General features: G+C 36.6%; 1 protein-coding gene across 1 annotated transcript in view; it reads left to right on the forward strand.

The window, feature by feature from the left end:
• ATAD2B (ATPase family, AAA domain containing 2B) overlaps nt 1-13,377 on the forward strand; it is a 197,442-nt gene extending 184,065 nt beyond the window's left edge. Inside the window, exons 26-29 of the mRNA XM_011972741.1 lie at nt 3,920-4,603; nt 7,259-7,386; nt 7,726-7,854; nt 9,956-13,377. Of these exons, the coding sequence (XP_011828131.1) occupies nt 3,920-4,603; nt 7,259-7,386; nt 7,726-7,854; nt 9,956-9,997 (983 nt within the window). The 3' untranslated portion in view covers nt 9,998-13,377. The remainder of the gene's footprint in view (nt 1-3,919; nt 4,604-7,258; nt 7,387-7,725; nt 7,855-9,955) is intronic.
• Nucleotides 13,378-16,774: the final 3,397 nt, after the last annotated feature.

Consider the following 16,774-nt stretch of genomic DNA (forward strand, 5'->3'; position numbering starts at 1 on the left):
TCTCGGCTCACTGCAAGCTCCGCCGCCTCCTGGGTTCACGCCATTCTCCTGCCTCAGCCTCCCTAGAAGCTGGGACTACAGGCGCCTGCCACCACGCCCGGTTATTTTTTTGTATTTTTAGTAGAGACGGGGTTTCACCGTGTTAGCCAGGATGGTCTTGATCTCCTGACCTCGTGATCTGCCCGCCTCGGCCTCCCAAAGTGCTGGGATTACAGGCGTGAGCCACCGCGCCTGGCCCCTCCACTCCTTCTTGTACACAATGCAGGATGTTCTCCTTAGGGTGGGAAATGGACACTCCTGCGTGTGGGTGTGTCTTATCTGGCAGCAGGAAATTGATTTTTCTGAGAGACTACTTTGTGTTCAGTGTGAAAAATTGGCACAGCCTTCTTTGTAGTTTTTGTGAGATGTATTTAACGGGAAAATTGGGAGATTTTTTGTACTCATTCAGCGTCTTTCTAATAGCGTCCTTCTGTTTCACTGAAGATAGCCTTCCTTGGAAGATACATGCTGTTATTCTGGTATAAAGGTGATAATCCAGGTTAAGTTCCCTTATCCAAAATGCTTGGGACCCACAAGTGTTTTGGATTTTGTATTTTTTTTGGATTTTGGAATATTTGCATTGTACTTAACCGGTTCAGCATCCCTAATCCAAAAATCAGATATCTGAAATGCTCTAATGAGCAATTACTTTGAACGACATGTCAGTGCTCAAAAAGTGTTGGATTTTGGATGCACAACCTGTACTATGTCAGTAAAGCTAGCTATAATATGTGGCATTGAATTTGAATGAATAAACTATACCCGTCTTTTTAAAGCTTGTCCCCTTTTGGTAAGTGGCATTTGTATGTGAGAAAGTTTGAGAAAGGACTTAACGATGCCATGAAACTGATTAAGCCTGTTTGGCCTAGTTGTATTTCAGATCATGACTTGGATTGTGTAGCATAGTACTTACTCTCTTTAAACTTTGAAATTCTTTCCATTCTATGCATCTGCTACAAATATTGATGAATGAAAATGCATTGAATATTCACTTGAAGAAGTTTTAAGTGCCTTTAAATATTTTAAAAACTGTTTGAATCTACAAATATGAGTTTTGTTTTCTCTTACCAGTAGATGGCATATGTGACCCATCATTTTTCTGTTTTACATTAACTTAAATAATAAATCTGAATGTCCCTAAGGCCTTGGTTTTGGAAACAAACTCAGTGATGCTATAAAAATTGACTCTAAAGATCGTGTCTCTAAATGGACTTTTCACACAGAGCACCCTGATGAAGGAAGTGGGTGTGGATGTGTGTGTATGTGTGTGTATGTGTGTGTGTGTGTGTGTTTATGTATATATATATATAATTATTTGTTTTTTCTTGAGACAGAGTCTCTCTCTGTTGCCCTGGCTGGAGTGCAGTGGCACAGTCTTACCTCACTGCAACCTCCGCCTCCTTGGGTTCAAGCAATTCTCCCACCTCAGCTTCCCAAGTGACTGGGACTACAGGCACCCATCACCACGCCTGGCTTATTTTTTGTATTTTTAGTAGAGATGGGGTTTCACCATGTTGGTCAGGCAGGTCTCAAACTCCTGACTTCAAGTGATCCGCCTGCCTTGGCCTCCCAAAGCTCTGGGAATACAGGCGTGAGCCACCGTGCCTAGCTGGAAATGATATATTAAGCATTAGGTCCACAAATACTCGTATATACTCTTGCCACATGCCAGGTACTGTGAAGATACATCAGTGACTAAAACAAAAATCTCTTCTTGTGGAGCTAATGTGATCTGTTTCTCTTATTTTGCCAAAATTATACCAACCATTAGAAATAATTATGTAAGGAAGAGAAAAATACCTCTAGTCCTACTTCCCAAAGATTAAGAACATTTTCTTTTACATATTAGCCAGGATGAAAGCATCCTGGAGTAACTTGCTTCAGTGGGGCTCCCAGCCTTTGCTTATGTACTTGCATGTCAGGTAGTTGAGGTGACTCTTGATTGAGCAGAGTTCAGCTTCATTTTGCTCTAGTTTCATGGCTTAGGAAAGAAAAAGGGGACCTATTGTACTTTCAGTTACATGGTTGGAGAATAAGAGAGGTTACAGTGTCAGGAATGGCCTATCGGGTGGTAAAAACCTAATACTCTAACTTTCAGAGTCAGAGCAAGCTGAATGCTTTTTATTTTTTATATGGACTAGATTAGTTTTTCTTCTAGCTAATGGGATGTTTACAAATGCCTATCACCTGAGCCTGTGTACCGGATTTTAACAGTAGATTAATACAGAAATTTTCTTCTCTATGATAATTACCCTGTAACTTTAAATTATATAAATAGAAATAAATAGGGGAAAAGAATGAAGAGTTAGTGCTAACAGGATTACAGTTTTGAAGGAAAAATACATGTTGAGCCAAATGACTAAATAAGAGAAACCTTTAGAAGATACATTCTTAGGTAAGAAAGGAGTAATATTTATAAATAAATTTATCCATTTCTTGTGAATTTACAAAGATGCAGCAGGGATTAAAGATGAAAGGATAAAAGAAGTATGTAAATACGCTATACACTGTTGATAGATTCTAAATTCATATTAAGCAGTGTGAATATAAGAAACAAGGGTTGTCATTAAAAGACTATATTCCTTTCTGTCTCTATAAAGCAATTTTTAAATTACAGATTAAACAGCCTACAGTTAATGATTTCATATTTATATTTTCTTTAAAAAATATCTTTGCCCAGGAAGCTTTTCAGCTTTGATGTATTAAACATATATAGTCTTTTTTTAAAGTTAAAATTATTACGTTCATAACCACAGAAAAAATGAATATTTTTATTCTCTGATACTTTCAACAAACTAGTATTTAGAATTTGGGGTGCGATACCAGAAATGATTCAGCTCTAGCTTAAGTGGTTTGCTTTAATAATTTTTATATTTAAGTGTTCTGAAGAACACTTAACTGTATATGCAAGTGTCCCAAATTATAAAATAAAAGTTAACTTTTGTTTATTTAAGGGACAGTGAGCTAGACTTGCTTAACCATCTACCTCAATTTGATACATATGTGAGAAATTAAAAATTCCAGGGTCCATTAACACGTGGAGGCCCCAGCTGCCTACTCATAAAGCTCAGGATAGTTTCGAGCATCTAAGCGTATAGTCCTTACAACTTTTGTAGGCCTCCGTTTTCACATAAGTGACCAAGTATTTATTTTCAATGTTTTGTTTATGTTGTTCTTGTTGCCTTGATAGCAGAGGGCTTAGTTTTCCTACATATTCTCAAATAACTTTGCAAGAAATTGATGCCACTGGGTGAACTGTTTGTGCTAGAAGAGATTAACAGTTGGTTCACCAAATTGTCCAAATAACCTTCATAAGGCATCTGTCCATGGTCATACTTAACTTTGAGTGATTCCTTTTTCTGAAAGGAGAGGTTTCTTTGTGAGGATACCTTTAACTGTTCTCTTATGCTGTATTGAATCATGTCTTTATTTTCTTTCATGATTTAGGAGCTACCTTTTGCTAGCAAAAACATCCACCTTCCTGGTGGAAATCCAGGGCTTTGACCCCATACTTTCTGGCAGCCTGGTAATGTGGTCATTCTTTAAATGTGTATATTACATGTATGGCTTCTGGATGTTGAAAGTTAGGAACAATTGTAAAGTAGGATCTAGGATAGTAGAATAGATTAGTGCTGAATAAACTCATAACAGGAAATACATTCAAAAATGTTTTATTCTGTAGAGTTCATCCCTGACTTCATATCCATTCCATTTGTAGGTTGCAAGGATTAGTCAGCATGAATGTTAAGAGCTAAGTAGTTTTTGTTTGTAAGTTCATCAGCATGGGTTTACTTTCTTTTGGGTCCTGTTTAATAAACGTATGTAAAATTGGTATTGCATTCCAAGTTCTACATATCTTTTTTCCTTCCTTGTAAAACAGTTCGGGTTCGGAGAAAATCAAGGCGGCGATCACAGTGGGGTAAAGGAATTATTAAGAAAAGGAAAGTTAATAATTTAAAAAAAGATGAAGAAGACACCAAATTTGCAGACTATGAGAACCATACGGAGGACAGGAAATTATTAGAGAATGGAGAGTTTGAGGTAAGCACTGACTGCCATGAGGAAAATGGAGAAGAGACTGGAGACTTATCTATGACCAATGACGAATCATCCTGTGACATCATGGACATGGACCAGGGGCAGAGGCTTAACAATGGAGCAGGCACAAAAGAGAACTTTGCCTCTACTGAGGAGGAAAGTTCAAATGAATCTCTACTCGTCAACAGCAGCAGTTCCTTAAACCCGGAGCAGACCTCCAGGAAAGAGACTTTCCTTAAAGGAAATTGTCTAAATGGTGAGGCTTCCACTGACAGTTTTGAAGGAATACCAGTTCTGGAATGTCAGAATGGCAAGCTTGAAGTAGTTTCTTTCTGTGATAGTGGAGATAAATGTAGTTCTGAACAAAAGATTCTTCTGGAGGACCAGTCAAAGGAAAAACCAGAAACTTCGATTGAAAATCATGGAGATGATCCTGAGAAACTAGAGGCACTGGAATGTAGCAATAATGAGAAGTTAGAACCTGGCCCTGATGTGGAGGTTAAAGATGCAGAACTGGATAAAGAAGGTAGAGCTAATATTTGAAAAATCTTCTGAAGGTTTAAACTCCAGAGTTAATTCATTGCGTATTTTATCTAGTTCCCAGTAGTAATAGTTGATGAATAATTATACCCCTCTGAGAATCTGTTAAAGTTTTCATCCTGTTCTCTAGAAAAGCGCGCGGGTGCACACACACACACACACACACACACACACACATACAGGCATGCACCAAATTTCACTGTAAGTTTCAGAGGGTTTATCGTTTCGAATGCATTGCTTTACTGGCCACTTACTCTTCTGCCTCCTGCCTGATTATCACCCCTAGCCTCAGGGATTTATGACTGAAAGCTACGTAAATCCACAGGTGTTAAGAAGATGGAATTCCAAGAAGAATTATTGGTGTGGGCTGGGTGTGGGCAGAGAAGACTTGGTCATAATAGCAGTATGATATATTCGGAGGAGTAATATAGACCTAGATTAAATTACCACTCTTGTTCATTATAATCATGTGACTTTGAGCTCATTATTTACACCTCCAAGCCTATTTATTCAACTTTAGAATGGTGGTGTTGCAGGGATTAAATAAATCGTGTATTTTAATTGCCTCTCGTGGTAACTGGCACATACTAAGGTATATTCATTCCAGGCAGTCATTGTTAGTTGAATCCAAGGGCCGTTCAGTCTAAAAGCCTTCATTGCTTTATAAGTCCAGTAGTGGAGTAAAGAAGCAGAGCACCATTGTCAAGTTTACCTTGTTCTCAGGGAATCAGAGTGCTCTCCCAGCTTCTGACTTCTTATGGCTACATGATTCATTTAAGAAGCAGCAGAAAGAGGGAGTTAAGGTTTTCTAGCCTGTATTTGTTTATCATTATTCTTTAGCCCATAGCAGGGTCTGGGGTGAGTTGCTATCTAACCTGCTCAATATACATTTCCTTCCTGGATAGGTACTATTATAGGAGGCTATCTTGAAATTGTATTATTTTCTCTAAATTGTGTGGAGTGAAGTGCACAGCTACAGCCTGGGATTTGGGCTATGCGGGAAAGGTTTTTTTGTTTTTGTTTTTGTTTTTGTTTTTGTTTTTGTTTTTTTTTCCTGCCAGTATTTTAAGTCCTTTCGCAGAGTTAGAAAGCAGGAAAATATTCAAAGTCTAAGAATTCCTTTAATGGATAAAGAGAAATTTACTGTTCTTAAATGCCACCTGTTAAACATTTATCTTATTCTTCAATATTTAATACTAAAATAGTTTTCAGAGTGGTATTCATTCTGGGCTATCAGATAGACAGAACTTTAAAAATATGTTAAAGCTAGGGTTAAGTAATGAATATAACAGCATGGGAAAAGTAGAGAAGGAATCTGGTATGAGACCAAATGGGTGAGGATAGAGGAGTCTTTTTTAATGCTGATTTCTATGAGATTTCCATAAGCGTGCTGAAAAAGGCTTGAATTAACATTGTGTTCAGTTGGTGATCTAAAAACTGTAAAGATAATTGTGTAAAAGTTTGACCTGAAACTTTCATTTGGAATTATCAGGACAGTATCCTAATCTGAGTTTTCAGGCCTCTAGAAGTCCATGGATGTAGTAATGAGGATCAATATGATTTTAACAAAACTCCTAGCATATGGTAATTGAACTATGAAGTCTTTCACATTAAAGGCAGCCTGAAATATAAAATTTCTCTGATATATCATGATACATGTTTTTGAAGGTAATACTTTGGTTCTTTTGCTGTTTGTTTTATAAAGCAGGCATTGAGAAGGAGGAGGAGTTTAAAGACTTGGGTGTAAGAAATAAGAGGACTAATGTAGGATGGAGGCAGGTCCCTGCATTGGGACACTTAATAAATACGTTCTCCTTAGTGTCCCTGACATGGGCCGCATCCTGTATGAAATTCTGAAACAGTCCAAGTTTGTCTTTGTGTTCCTTCCCCTCCCTCACCCTCTTCTTAAGAGTAATCCTACTTAGGGGAGCACGGGGCTCCATGGTCTACCCCTCAGAGTGCCTTGGTCCATGAAATTATGCTTAGCCACCTTAAAATTTCTGTTTGTTTAGTGTGGCTGGTCTCAGCAAAATGTTAGAAGGAAAGTGATTAGATTATACTGATTTACTCTAAGGTAGGAAAGAACACCAGCCCTTTTACACTTTTAATGGGTTTATATTTTTAAGAAAAAAATGGTAAACTTTGGATCAATTTCTAATAGAATTTTAGGCAGTGTAACATATAAGAAATTTCAGGCAGTGTTTTAGGTTGGGAGGCAAATATGTAGACAGGTGGGCCCCACTTTTGTTAGTATCTGCTTTTCTAGGTTGCTTCCCTTCTTCTGGTTCTGAAAGCTCCCAATTGTAAAATGATAGCTGTCGTAGAGTGAAGGCTGTTTGTAAGTCAGTGCTTAGAGGTGAAGATTGCTTTTATCTTCCTTTTAATGGATATGCTTATTAAGTGGTATTCGAGTATGACTTGACTTTTTAAGTTGTAGCTTAGTTTTCTTTAATTTGGGTTACTTAGTCTTACCAATAAAAAAAAAATCTACCAAATTGGGTTGCTTTAAAAAACATCACTTAAGAATACACCCTTCCTCATTCCAAAAGGGATTTGTGGTAGGTAAAAGAATTTATAGCTGCTTAAGACTGATTTTTCTTAACTTTTACTTGCTGCAGTGTATTTTTTGTCTCAATTGTAGGTGCTTCTAAAGTAAAGAAATACCGTAAATTAATTTTAGAGCAGGCAAAAACGACAAGTCTGGAACTGGTTCCAGAAGAGCCATCTGAGCCTGTGCCTCCTCTTATAGTTGATCGTGAGAGATTGAAGGTAAGCTTAGCTATTCCCAGTCAGTTTTAAATGAATGGACGGAGATTTGAATGTATTTGTAGGCAATTAAATAAAACTAGTTTTCCTGCTTTAACCCTGAAATATAAATGCCTCAGAGCTTCTAGTAAAAAAGAGTTACGTGTATTTTAAGGAGTTGAAAGATACGGGAATAGTCCAAGATGTTCTAAGGGAATAATTTTAAGCCCTCGAATCTTTTAATTTCATGTTCACTGTTACATCCTAGCTTTATGGTGTTTATTGACTGGCCATTTGAATATACAATTTCAGTTTGACCAGTGAAATCAAATTACATTTTATTCTCTTCTATTTTTTTCTTAGAAATTGCTTGATTTGTTGGTGGATAAAAGCAACAATCTGGCAGTTGATCAGCTTGAGAGACTATATTCTCTTCTTAGTCAGTGCATCTACCGTCATCGTAAAGATTATGACAAATCACAACTTGTAGAGGTAAGTGTTCAGTTTATCTGTAGAATAAACAAATATTTGCTTTTACTTGTTCCAAAGAAAAGAGAAAAAAAGTTATTTTGCCTACATCTATGTCTTTCACCAAGTAACTGAAAAATGTTTTGAAGATTTAAGAGAAGAATCTTTAAGAGTTACAGTTTGAAGAATAAAGCCTTTCTGTACCATTTTGTCTCTGGAAAGAAGTAATCTGGGGTTCCTTTTTTTTTTTTTTGTCAAAACACAGACATCCATGGTTCTGGGTTGGTAAATATGGAGAAGTAGTATGTCACAGTTCTTTCCCTACTTGCTTATAACTGACATGCCAACTGAGCCTATCACTTGGGCTTGTTGGATGTGGTCATGGCCACACACTCCTTATCACTGCTTTCTAGGTAGCCACTGCCGATGTAAAGGCATTGGCATGGGCAGTGAGACCTATTTGCCATTAATGGTTGGAAGATAACTCAAAAGTCATCTTATTTTAGTTAAATCTAGTCCTGTAAATTAGCCATATGAAGAAGTGACTGTCCTTTTGCTTAGATACTTTTAGAGATGAGGCATTCCCTTTCTAGACAACTCTGAACCAAGGGAACTTCTTCCCATATAAGTATGAGCTTATATCTTTGTTTATGTAAGTTCCATCATTAAACCACACTTCTGCCTTTTCAGGTCATCTGAGCAAATGTAATCACTCATCTACTCACAAAATGGCTAAATGACTTAATTCAGCTCTCTTTGTTGATTTTCCTGTTTGTTTGTTTATCTGGGGGGTCTATCTATTAAATGTTTATCGAGTACCTGCAGTGCCAGATGCTGTGCTGGGTGTTTCGAATGCAAAAAATGAGTAAGACAAAGTCTCTGCTCTCAAAGAATAGTTTTAGTATATTAAAGATGTATATGTAAAGGATATAGTTATTTCTCATGTGTAATTTTCTTTTCTTATTTGGCAGTATATGATAAAACATTTAGCAGGAGTGATTTTTGTTGACCACATGGAAGAACTTGTTGATCAGATGATGATCTGTTAATACAGCCTATTAGTTCTTCAGAGATGTAGAACAGAATTTCTTTGGAGCTGTTTAAAGGGAAGGAAAAAGTGCAAGTGTCTTAGATGTATTTGACATTTGCCCACCTGAGTAAAATGTGCGGGGTAGAGTTCTTCACAATTTTTTAAAATTCTAGAACTTCTTTGTTCATATGGTTGCAGTTTTATTAGCTTGAATGCATTAAATACTCGTCACCAGTGAAACATCTCAGTGTGGAACCCTAATAATCTAGAGGCCTAGTTTAGGGAGGGAAGGGATTGATAACAGAATCAGCAGTGAGTGGCTTTCATGGTGGTGGTGATGGAAGCCACTCATTCTGGCTTTTTTTTTAACCCTGTCTTTTCAGCTCTGGTTGGAGTGAATGGAAGTGGGAACACAGTGCATTCTGCTTTTTGCCATAAGTTTCGCTATACTGAATGCGTTCATTTTGCTTTGGGAGTTAGTGAAATATAATGAGGAAGGAAGGGCTCAGTCTCTGGAGTGAGGCTGCCTGTATTCAAATCCTGACTGCCACCTGTTAGCTGTCAAATTATTTATCCCCTCTGTGCCTCTGTTTCTTTGTCTGTAAAATGGGCCTCATAGTAATACCCATGTTCAACCTTCAATGTTAGGGGAGTTAAAACTATATATATAAATTATATATATATATGCATACATATAAATACAAATATTTACTTATATTTATGTATTTTATATATAGAAATTTCTTAGTAAGTATCTGGTGTAATAAGTTACTCACTGAGTGTTGCTATCATCATCCTTATATTCATATTATTCATATCCTACCTCATACTGATACTGCTGGCATAATAAGTTAGTTATTTGTTGAGTGTGACCATCATCATCATCCTTATTGGCCTAAATGTAAAATAGGAGGTACTTGGAAGTGTCTAGGGGAGATAGTCTTAATTAGCTATGGTATTGTAATCAGGGAAATATTCAAAGTTTAACCTGTATCTCAAATTCATTCCCTAAAAATTTAAAGTGAATTCTTCCATAATGAGGAACACTTCTGTCTTTCCCTTAATAGATAACATGCATTTTTTTTCCTTTTATAGGAGATGGAAAGAACAGTTCATATGTTTGAGACATTCCTATGAACTTTTCAAGATGAGTGGTTTATCCTCTCCAATCTGCTCCTGACAGAGCAGTCTTCTGAGCCATTCAATTTCAAATTGCACCAATTACGTGCAGAGCCTTGGTGTAAAGTGCTCTCTCACTCATTCTTTTTCTCTGTTGAATTTGGTGCTATTGTCTCAGGTACCTGAAACCAACCAGCCTACAAGAACCAAACAGAACTTCAGAAACATGTTGTATTTTCCACAAATAAAAAATACAACCCCACAGCTTGGAGATTTTGGTGCTACAGAAACTGCTCTCGCTTCTGCTCCTCTTTTTGTGCACTCTCTTTTGGAGACTCCTCTCTTAGGGAGCAGACCAGCAAACAGGAGGAAACTGGATGGGGCAGTTCTAACTGTGTTGAATTGTTTAAACAGTGGGCAACTTTTTTTTTCCCCTCCATTTTATCCCTTTAATCATATTTTTCCCCCATCTGGGTAATGGACTGAAACCTGTTTTAGAGTTGGCTATGGTCTATTCTGGTGGGAAGCTGAAGAAACTGGATGAAATTAGGTCAGGCTCTTTAGAACTGCCTTTAACGTGCCTTTTTATTCATTTGAGGAAGATAAGGCTAAAAGGATGGGCTGTTTGAAGCAAATAAATTAGAAATCTTTCTTTGGTCACCACCTTGAAAATAAGTTTTGATACTGTATGTCATTAAGAGACAACCAGTGTTTAGGTATGAAATGCCTGTCTTATTCTCAAAGCTCAATCAAGACACCCAGTAAGCCACATAATATACTAAAATGGTAAGTTTTCTTGTAAGATCTGTTTTGGTTTAAGAAACATGTAATAACAACAATGAATAATACACAGGCCACACACAAAAAAACAAAAAACAAAACTCCACACATTTTGGTATTGCTGACAATGATGAGTAGAAAATAAATAGATAGTGGCCATTCTTTCTTCTGTCAGTGGCAATTTAATAGTTACTCATGTTTGAGTTCCCAGAGAAAAATGGTTTTCATATGTAGTAAATTGATATTTTTGTTTTAAAGCCAGGACTTGCCAAATGGACAGAAAAGAGAGGAATTCGTCAGAAGCTCCATAAAATTCATTTTCTGTATGCTTAATTGCAAGTGAGCTCTGGTATGGTCCTTGAATAACAGTATTAATGGTTAAATCCCATCTCCTAAGCTTACCTTCACAACTCTTCATTTTGATTGGAAACGATTTTGAATCTTGTTGAGTGATTTCTGTGAATTGTACGTATCCGAAATTAATTATGGGTTACTAGTTTTACAAAAAACTTTCTACAGATTTGGAGACACAGTCTAGGCAGTTGCAAAGAGGCAAAGGGTGCAGTGACTTTTTTTATCAGATGATTTTTAAACAAAAAGATAGAAAATTTTGCCGACAAGTTGGCTTGATAGCTTCATTCATTGTAGCCGTTAGCTGCAGGTGTGTCTTTCCAATATATGCAACACATGTAGTTTGGGTTTTAATTAGGGCAAATGGTCTTGGACTACTGCAGAGATTCTGAGCTACCTCAGCTTTTTGTATTTTAGTTACCAACAGTGTTTACAGAGTCCTGTAATCACTTTGCCACCGTTTACATCCTGAAGCTAAGGTACTTGTCTCCTTGTCTCTGGCTCTTTGTAGTGTGCAGAAAGCATACTTTGGCCGTAGCCTACTGCAGTAATCCAAAGTGCTTCTTTGCATTTACATTTACATCTAATGCCTTCTAATTCTAGCTTAATTTTTTTTTAAATGCCACGTGTTTTCTTTGTACCTAGTCTGTGAAGTTTCTGTAATATCCAGTTAGTCATGTAAGTCAAGATGCTACCCATGTAGACACACTGTATTTTTAAGGTGGGCAAGTGCGATTAACGATGAACAATTTTAAAGGGGAGGTTATTTGAAACCTCTAATTTGATTATTGGGAGGATTTTCATGCTTTCTTTAGTATTTATTACCATCATACCGATTCAGACTATTTTATTGTCTAATACATTAGCATTTTGTATTTTGATGGAAATTGTTACAGAATTTAAAGATTTGATGAAATAAGATGTAGCAGATTTTTTGTAGCAAGTTTCTGGTAAAAGGGTTTTTTGCAAGTCTCAGGTTCTTGCTGCACTATTTTTTTTTAAATATTTATTCCAGTTATTCTAATTCAGAAGCATTCTTTTCAAGTAACAGCAGCACTTGTGAAAGGAAAAAAAACGCACACGTTTCTTATTAGGTTACTAAATTTGTACAATTAATTAAGATTTTAGCCATCAGTGAGTTTGACAAGGGAAATGTATTTATTTTCAGCATTAAAATGCTTCCAAAAGATCAAGTTGCTTTTGTTTGTTTTTTTAACTGTAATGTAGTTGGAGAAATCGGAGGCAACCTCAGTATAGGAACTGCCACTTTGAACAGTTTAGTTCTTAAAGAAAAAGTCAGTCTAATGCCAAGGGGAGAACAATAAGCTGAAATTGTACCAACTCCTCTGGCCCTCTTTCCCTCAATCAAAAAAACACACTTACCAGTTTTGCTTATTTTACAGATATCTGGTGGTTCTATAGTTTAAAGCAGCTTGTGAAATTATCTAAGTGGACTCAATTTTGTTTACCTTTCTGTAAGTTCTTCATTTTTGCTGTATAGCATTGGCAAAAATATGTACAAATTGACCTCTGTTCTTATTTCCTATTGTGAGCATTATAAATGATAAGCTCCTATGTAAAACCTTGCTCTCAGATGAGTAAAATATGTATCACAGCATAGCTCAGCAATAGTTCATGCTCAGCTGTGGGGACCCTGGGAGCTTTTTGAAGATGATGGAACCGCACTAGGGTTGAAACTGATGGCTGTGGAGTTAATTGTGTTTTTGAGCTTGAATCTCACCTGTGATTTTTTTTTTTTAATGTTGTTTCATGACTTGATTTTTCTCATAAGCCAATGTACTTGTAGGTTTACTGGATTTTATTTTTAGGGAGTGGGTAATTTCTTCCCATTTTTGATTAAGTTGGTTCAGCTATGGTGCTATTCAGTAGGTATCTTCAGTGTCAGGTCCCGTAGCTGAATGCCATTGTTATTATAATTATTATTTGTAATCACATTGTAAGCTTGAATTTGGGCTTGTACCTGCATCTTTTGTATTCTGTACATCTGGTTACTTAGACTTTGGGAGTCCCATTTGGTTTCAGTCATGTATGTCTACTTTGTAGTTTAAGTAGACTTCATCAACTATGGTCTATTTTGGGTTTGTAGTTTTAATTTAGAATTGTGTTAAATTGATGTTTTGCATTTGACTTCATTTTACGTTAGTTGAAGTAAATTATTTAATTTTTGAATTCTGGAATTTGAACATTTACTGTAATTTGTAATATAACTGCTGTGAAATACTTGAATAAAGATGACAAGAAAAACATGTCTTTCTTTAGCTTAATTATGATCACTGTTGGCTACAAATGCAGTGCTACTTTTCTAGCCGATTTAGACTGTTTTACAGAGAGGCATATTGCTGTTTATTAAGCACCCACAAAGTCGTGTTATATGTTCCTTTTAGATTTTAAGTACCCCTCACGATTTTTTAGCTGAAAGCTTTTTATGTTGAGAAAGTATGGTTTTACTTTTAGTTGAAGATTGTCTAAAATACATTGTGTAGAAGCAAATGGATTACTTCTGAGATTTGTTTTTCTAACTGGAAGACTATACGATAACATATGATCAGGTTATATGGTTCATTTAGTTTAAAATGTTTTCCTTTTTATCGGGTTGTTATCAGCATACTTTGTACAGTATAGCACATAATATGGACAGAGATTTCATACCAGAGTTTTGAAGGGCTTACTTCAAGTGAATAGAATGTTCTTGGCTTCAGAATACCTATTTTTCCTGTGTGCCTTGAGATACCTTTTCATGTTCCTGTAGTACACTGATCTTCGTCAATATAAATCCTTACTTTTGTTTTTTGAATCACAGTAAAAAAGATGGATTTTAGTTAAGACCTTGTTTTGCTTGATTTTTCAGATTCTGTAATTTCAACTTTTATCTGTATCAAAAGATTGGTAATAATAAACCTGCAAAACATATTTTTAACACTGAATGTTTAGATAAAGAGCTTATAATTTGAGGTTCAATCAAGTTTTTTGGACTTTGGAGATGAAGTTAAGTTTTATTTATCCAGTTTTAGTTTCCATAAGACTCAAAACTACAGTAAAATCGGAGGCAAATCTTTAAATCTATTTCATGTTATCCCTGTACCCTGACACCTACAAAGTTATCTAGTGACTATTTAAAAATATATACATTCCCTCTTTTACCCCCACATTCATATGTTTGTTATGTGCCTAGCATTATGCCAGGCATGTGGGATATACAAATAATGTATTCCTGTCCTCAGGTAGCTTAGAGTCTGCCAGGGAGTTGGTGTATATACCAATAGTAATGATTCCACAGAATAAGTGCTTTAACAGAAGGGACATAATGTTCAGCGTTCTGAGAAGGGAACCAATTAATTATGTTTAGGAATGGGGAAAATAAGGAAAGACTTCAGAGAAAGTTGGTATTATATTTGCTCTTCATCTCTCTCTGGTTCTTCTAGAGTCTGTCCCCACTTCACCAAAATTTGTTCTTGTTTTTTTATGTGTGTGACCTTTCATATTACATCAGATGTATTATTATGGAATCTAAACCTTGCCCATATTTCAGGGCTATATAGTATTATATATATAATATACATATATATGTGTGTGATATATATATTACACATATATATGTATATATATGGCATATGCTGATCTTCAGAAATTAGCTATGTTTTGTACTGCATTACATAGTAAGTTACTATGTAAATATAATATATAAAACTTAGTAGTTTATTCATGAGGGAAGGGGAGATAGAAAAGTATTATATTTCTTCTGTATTCCCTATAGGAATTTGAAGCAGTGCAGGGTTCAGTAGATACTTATTTAATTCCTTTTGATTTGCATGACATAGAAGGCTCAAAGTTACCTTAATCATTTTTCATTCATTTATAAAATACATAGTGAGTGCCTACCATGTACCAGGCACTGTTGCAGGTGCTAGAAATAAAGCAGCAAACTAAACAGAAAAAGTCCTTGTCTTCATGGAGCTTAAATTCTTTCTGATGTTGTGTGCCAGGTTTCTGTCATGGTTGATCAGAGTTCACATTATTTTTTAAAAGTGTGGTGCTGTTAAACACTCTTAAAGCACTTTTAAATTTCATTAAGCAGTGAATGAAGCACTTTGTTATTAAAAACTTGCCAGGAACTCTGCTTTTTCCTTCTTGCTTCCCTTATATTCCCTATCTTGGTGAGAAACCTAGCTGTCAACCTGAACTTTATCTTCTTTATGACCCATCTCATTCTAATCATGCAGTACATTTTGTTGATTTATTTTCCCCCTCAGCATGTCTCATACCTATCACCCTTTCTCCATTGCTGTTATCTTAGTTTGGGCACTAATCCTTTTGTCTGGACTAGTGTAATAGCTGTCAGTTCAGTAAACATTTAAGCATTTATTCAGTGCCTACAGAGTGCTAGGCATTGAGGGAGCATAAAGATGAGCAAGACATTGTGTCTGTCTTCAAGGAGATTTTTATAATGTAATTTAACATACTTATATCATGTTTACTAGGTGCTGGAGACTATTCTGAGTGCTGTACAGACACAAATGCAAATTCTTTTAATCCTTACAAGAACCTTATGAGATAGGTGCTATTATTATCCCCATTTTATAGACCAGGAAACTGAGTTATAGATTAATTTGCTCAAGGTCACACATCCAGGATTCAAATGTAAGCAGTTTGGCTCCAGAGTTGATGCTTTTAATCACTATGCTTGACTGCTTCTTGTGGGGGTAGACAGATACACAAACATAATTTCAGTCTAATACGGCATGTGTTAAGATTGAATTTTGTGTTAGGCACTGTAGGTATACAAAGCAGGAGGATGTAGCCTAACCTCAAGGAAGCCTTTCTGGTTCCTTGCCTGAGCTGAGGCATCAGGATGGGAAAGGACTTCCAGGCAGAAGGAACAACAGAAGCATAGGCTGAGAAGTGAAATAGCATGACAGCTGCAGGGGAAAGTACAGGCAGTTCTCTGTCATCACAGGTCAACATCTGTTTCACAAATTTATTTGAGCAACTGCCATTTGCCAAAGCACCATTCTTGGCAAGGGAGTTACAGCTGAGGACAGGACAGCAAGGTCCTTGCTTTTTGGAGCTTACAATCTAGTCATCAAAGAGTAAACAAGCAACATGTTACCTAACAGTGGTAAATGCTTGGATGACAATAAATACAGCAGTAGTATTAGTAGCAGCAGACAACTGAGTGCCAGGTATTATTACAAGCATTAACCATTTAATTATCACAGCAACTGTGGGAGGTAGGTACTGTTGTTGGTCCCGTTTAACAGAAGGGGAAACTGAAATAGAGAATGCTTAGGCAACTTGCCCAAGGTTACACAGCTAACATCAGGTTGGGGGGTCTTATCTTGTGGTGTGGCTTTAGAGCTTGAATTCTTAACCCATCAATCATTAAGGTGAATGATAAATTCCTTTGCCCTTATTCAGGTTTTCTTTGTTTTTATTTTTTTTCTTGAGATGGAGTCTGGCTCTGTTGCCCAGACTGAAGTGCAGTGGCATGATCTCGGCTCACTGCAACCTCTGCCTCCCAGGTTCCAGCGATTCTCCTGCCTCAGCCTCCTGGGTAGCTAGGATTAGAGGCACGTGCCGCCACCCCTGGCTAATTTTCATACTTTTTGTAGGAACTGGGTTTCACCATGTTGGCCAGGTTGGTCT

This window comes from Mandrillus leucophaeus, unplaced genomic scaffold (genome assembly GCF_000951045.1).
Source record: "Mandrillus leucophaeus isolate KB7577 unplaced genomic scaffold, Mleu.le_1.0 Scaffold13, whole genome shotgun sequence".
NCBI classification, from domain to species: Eukaryota; Metazoa; Chordata; class Mammalia; order Primates; family Cercopithecidae; genus Mandrillus; species Mandrillus leucophaeus.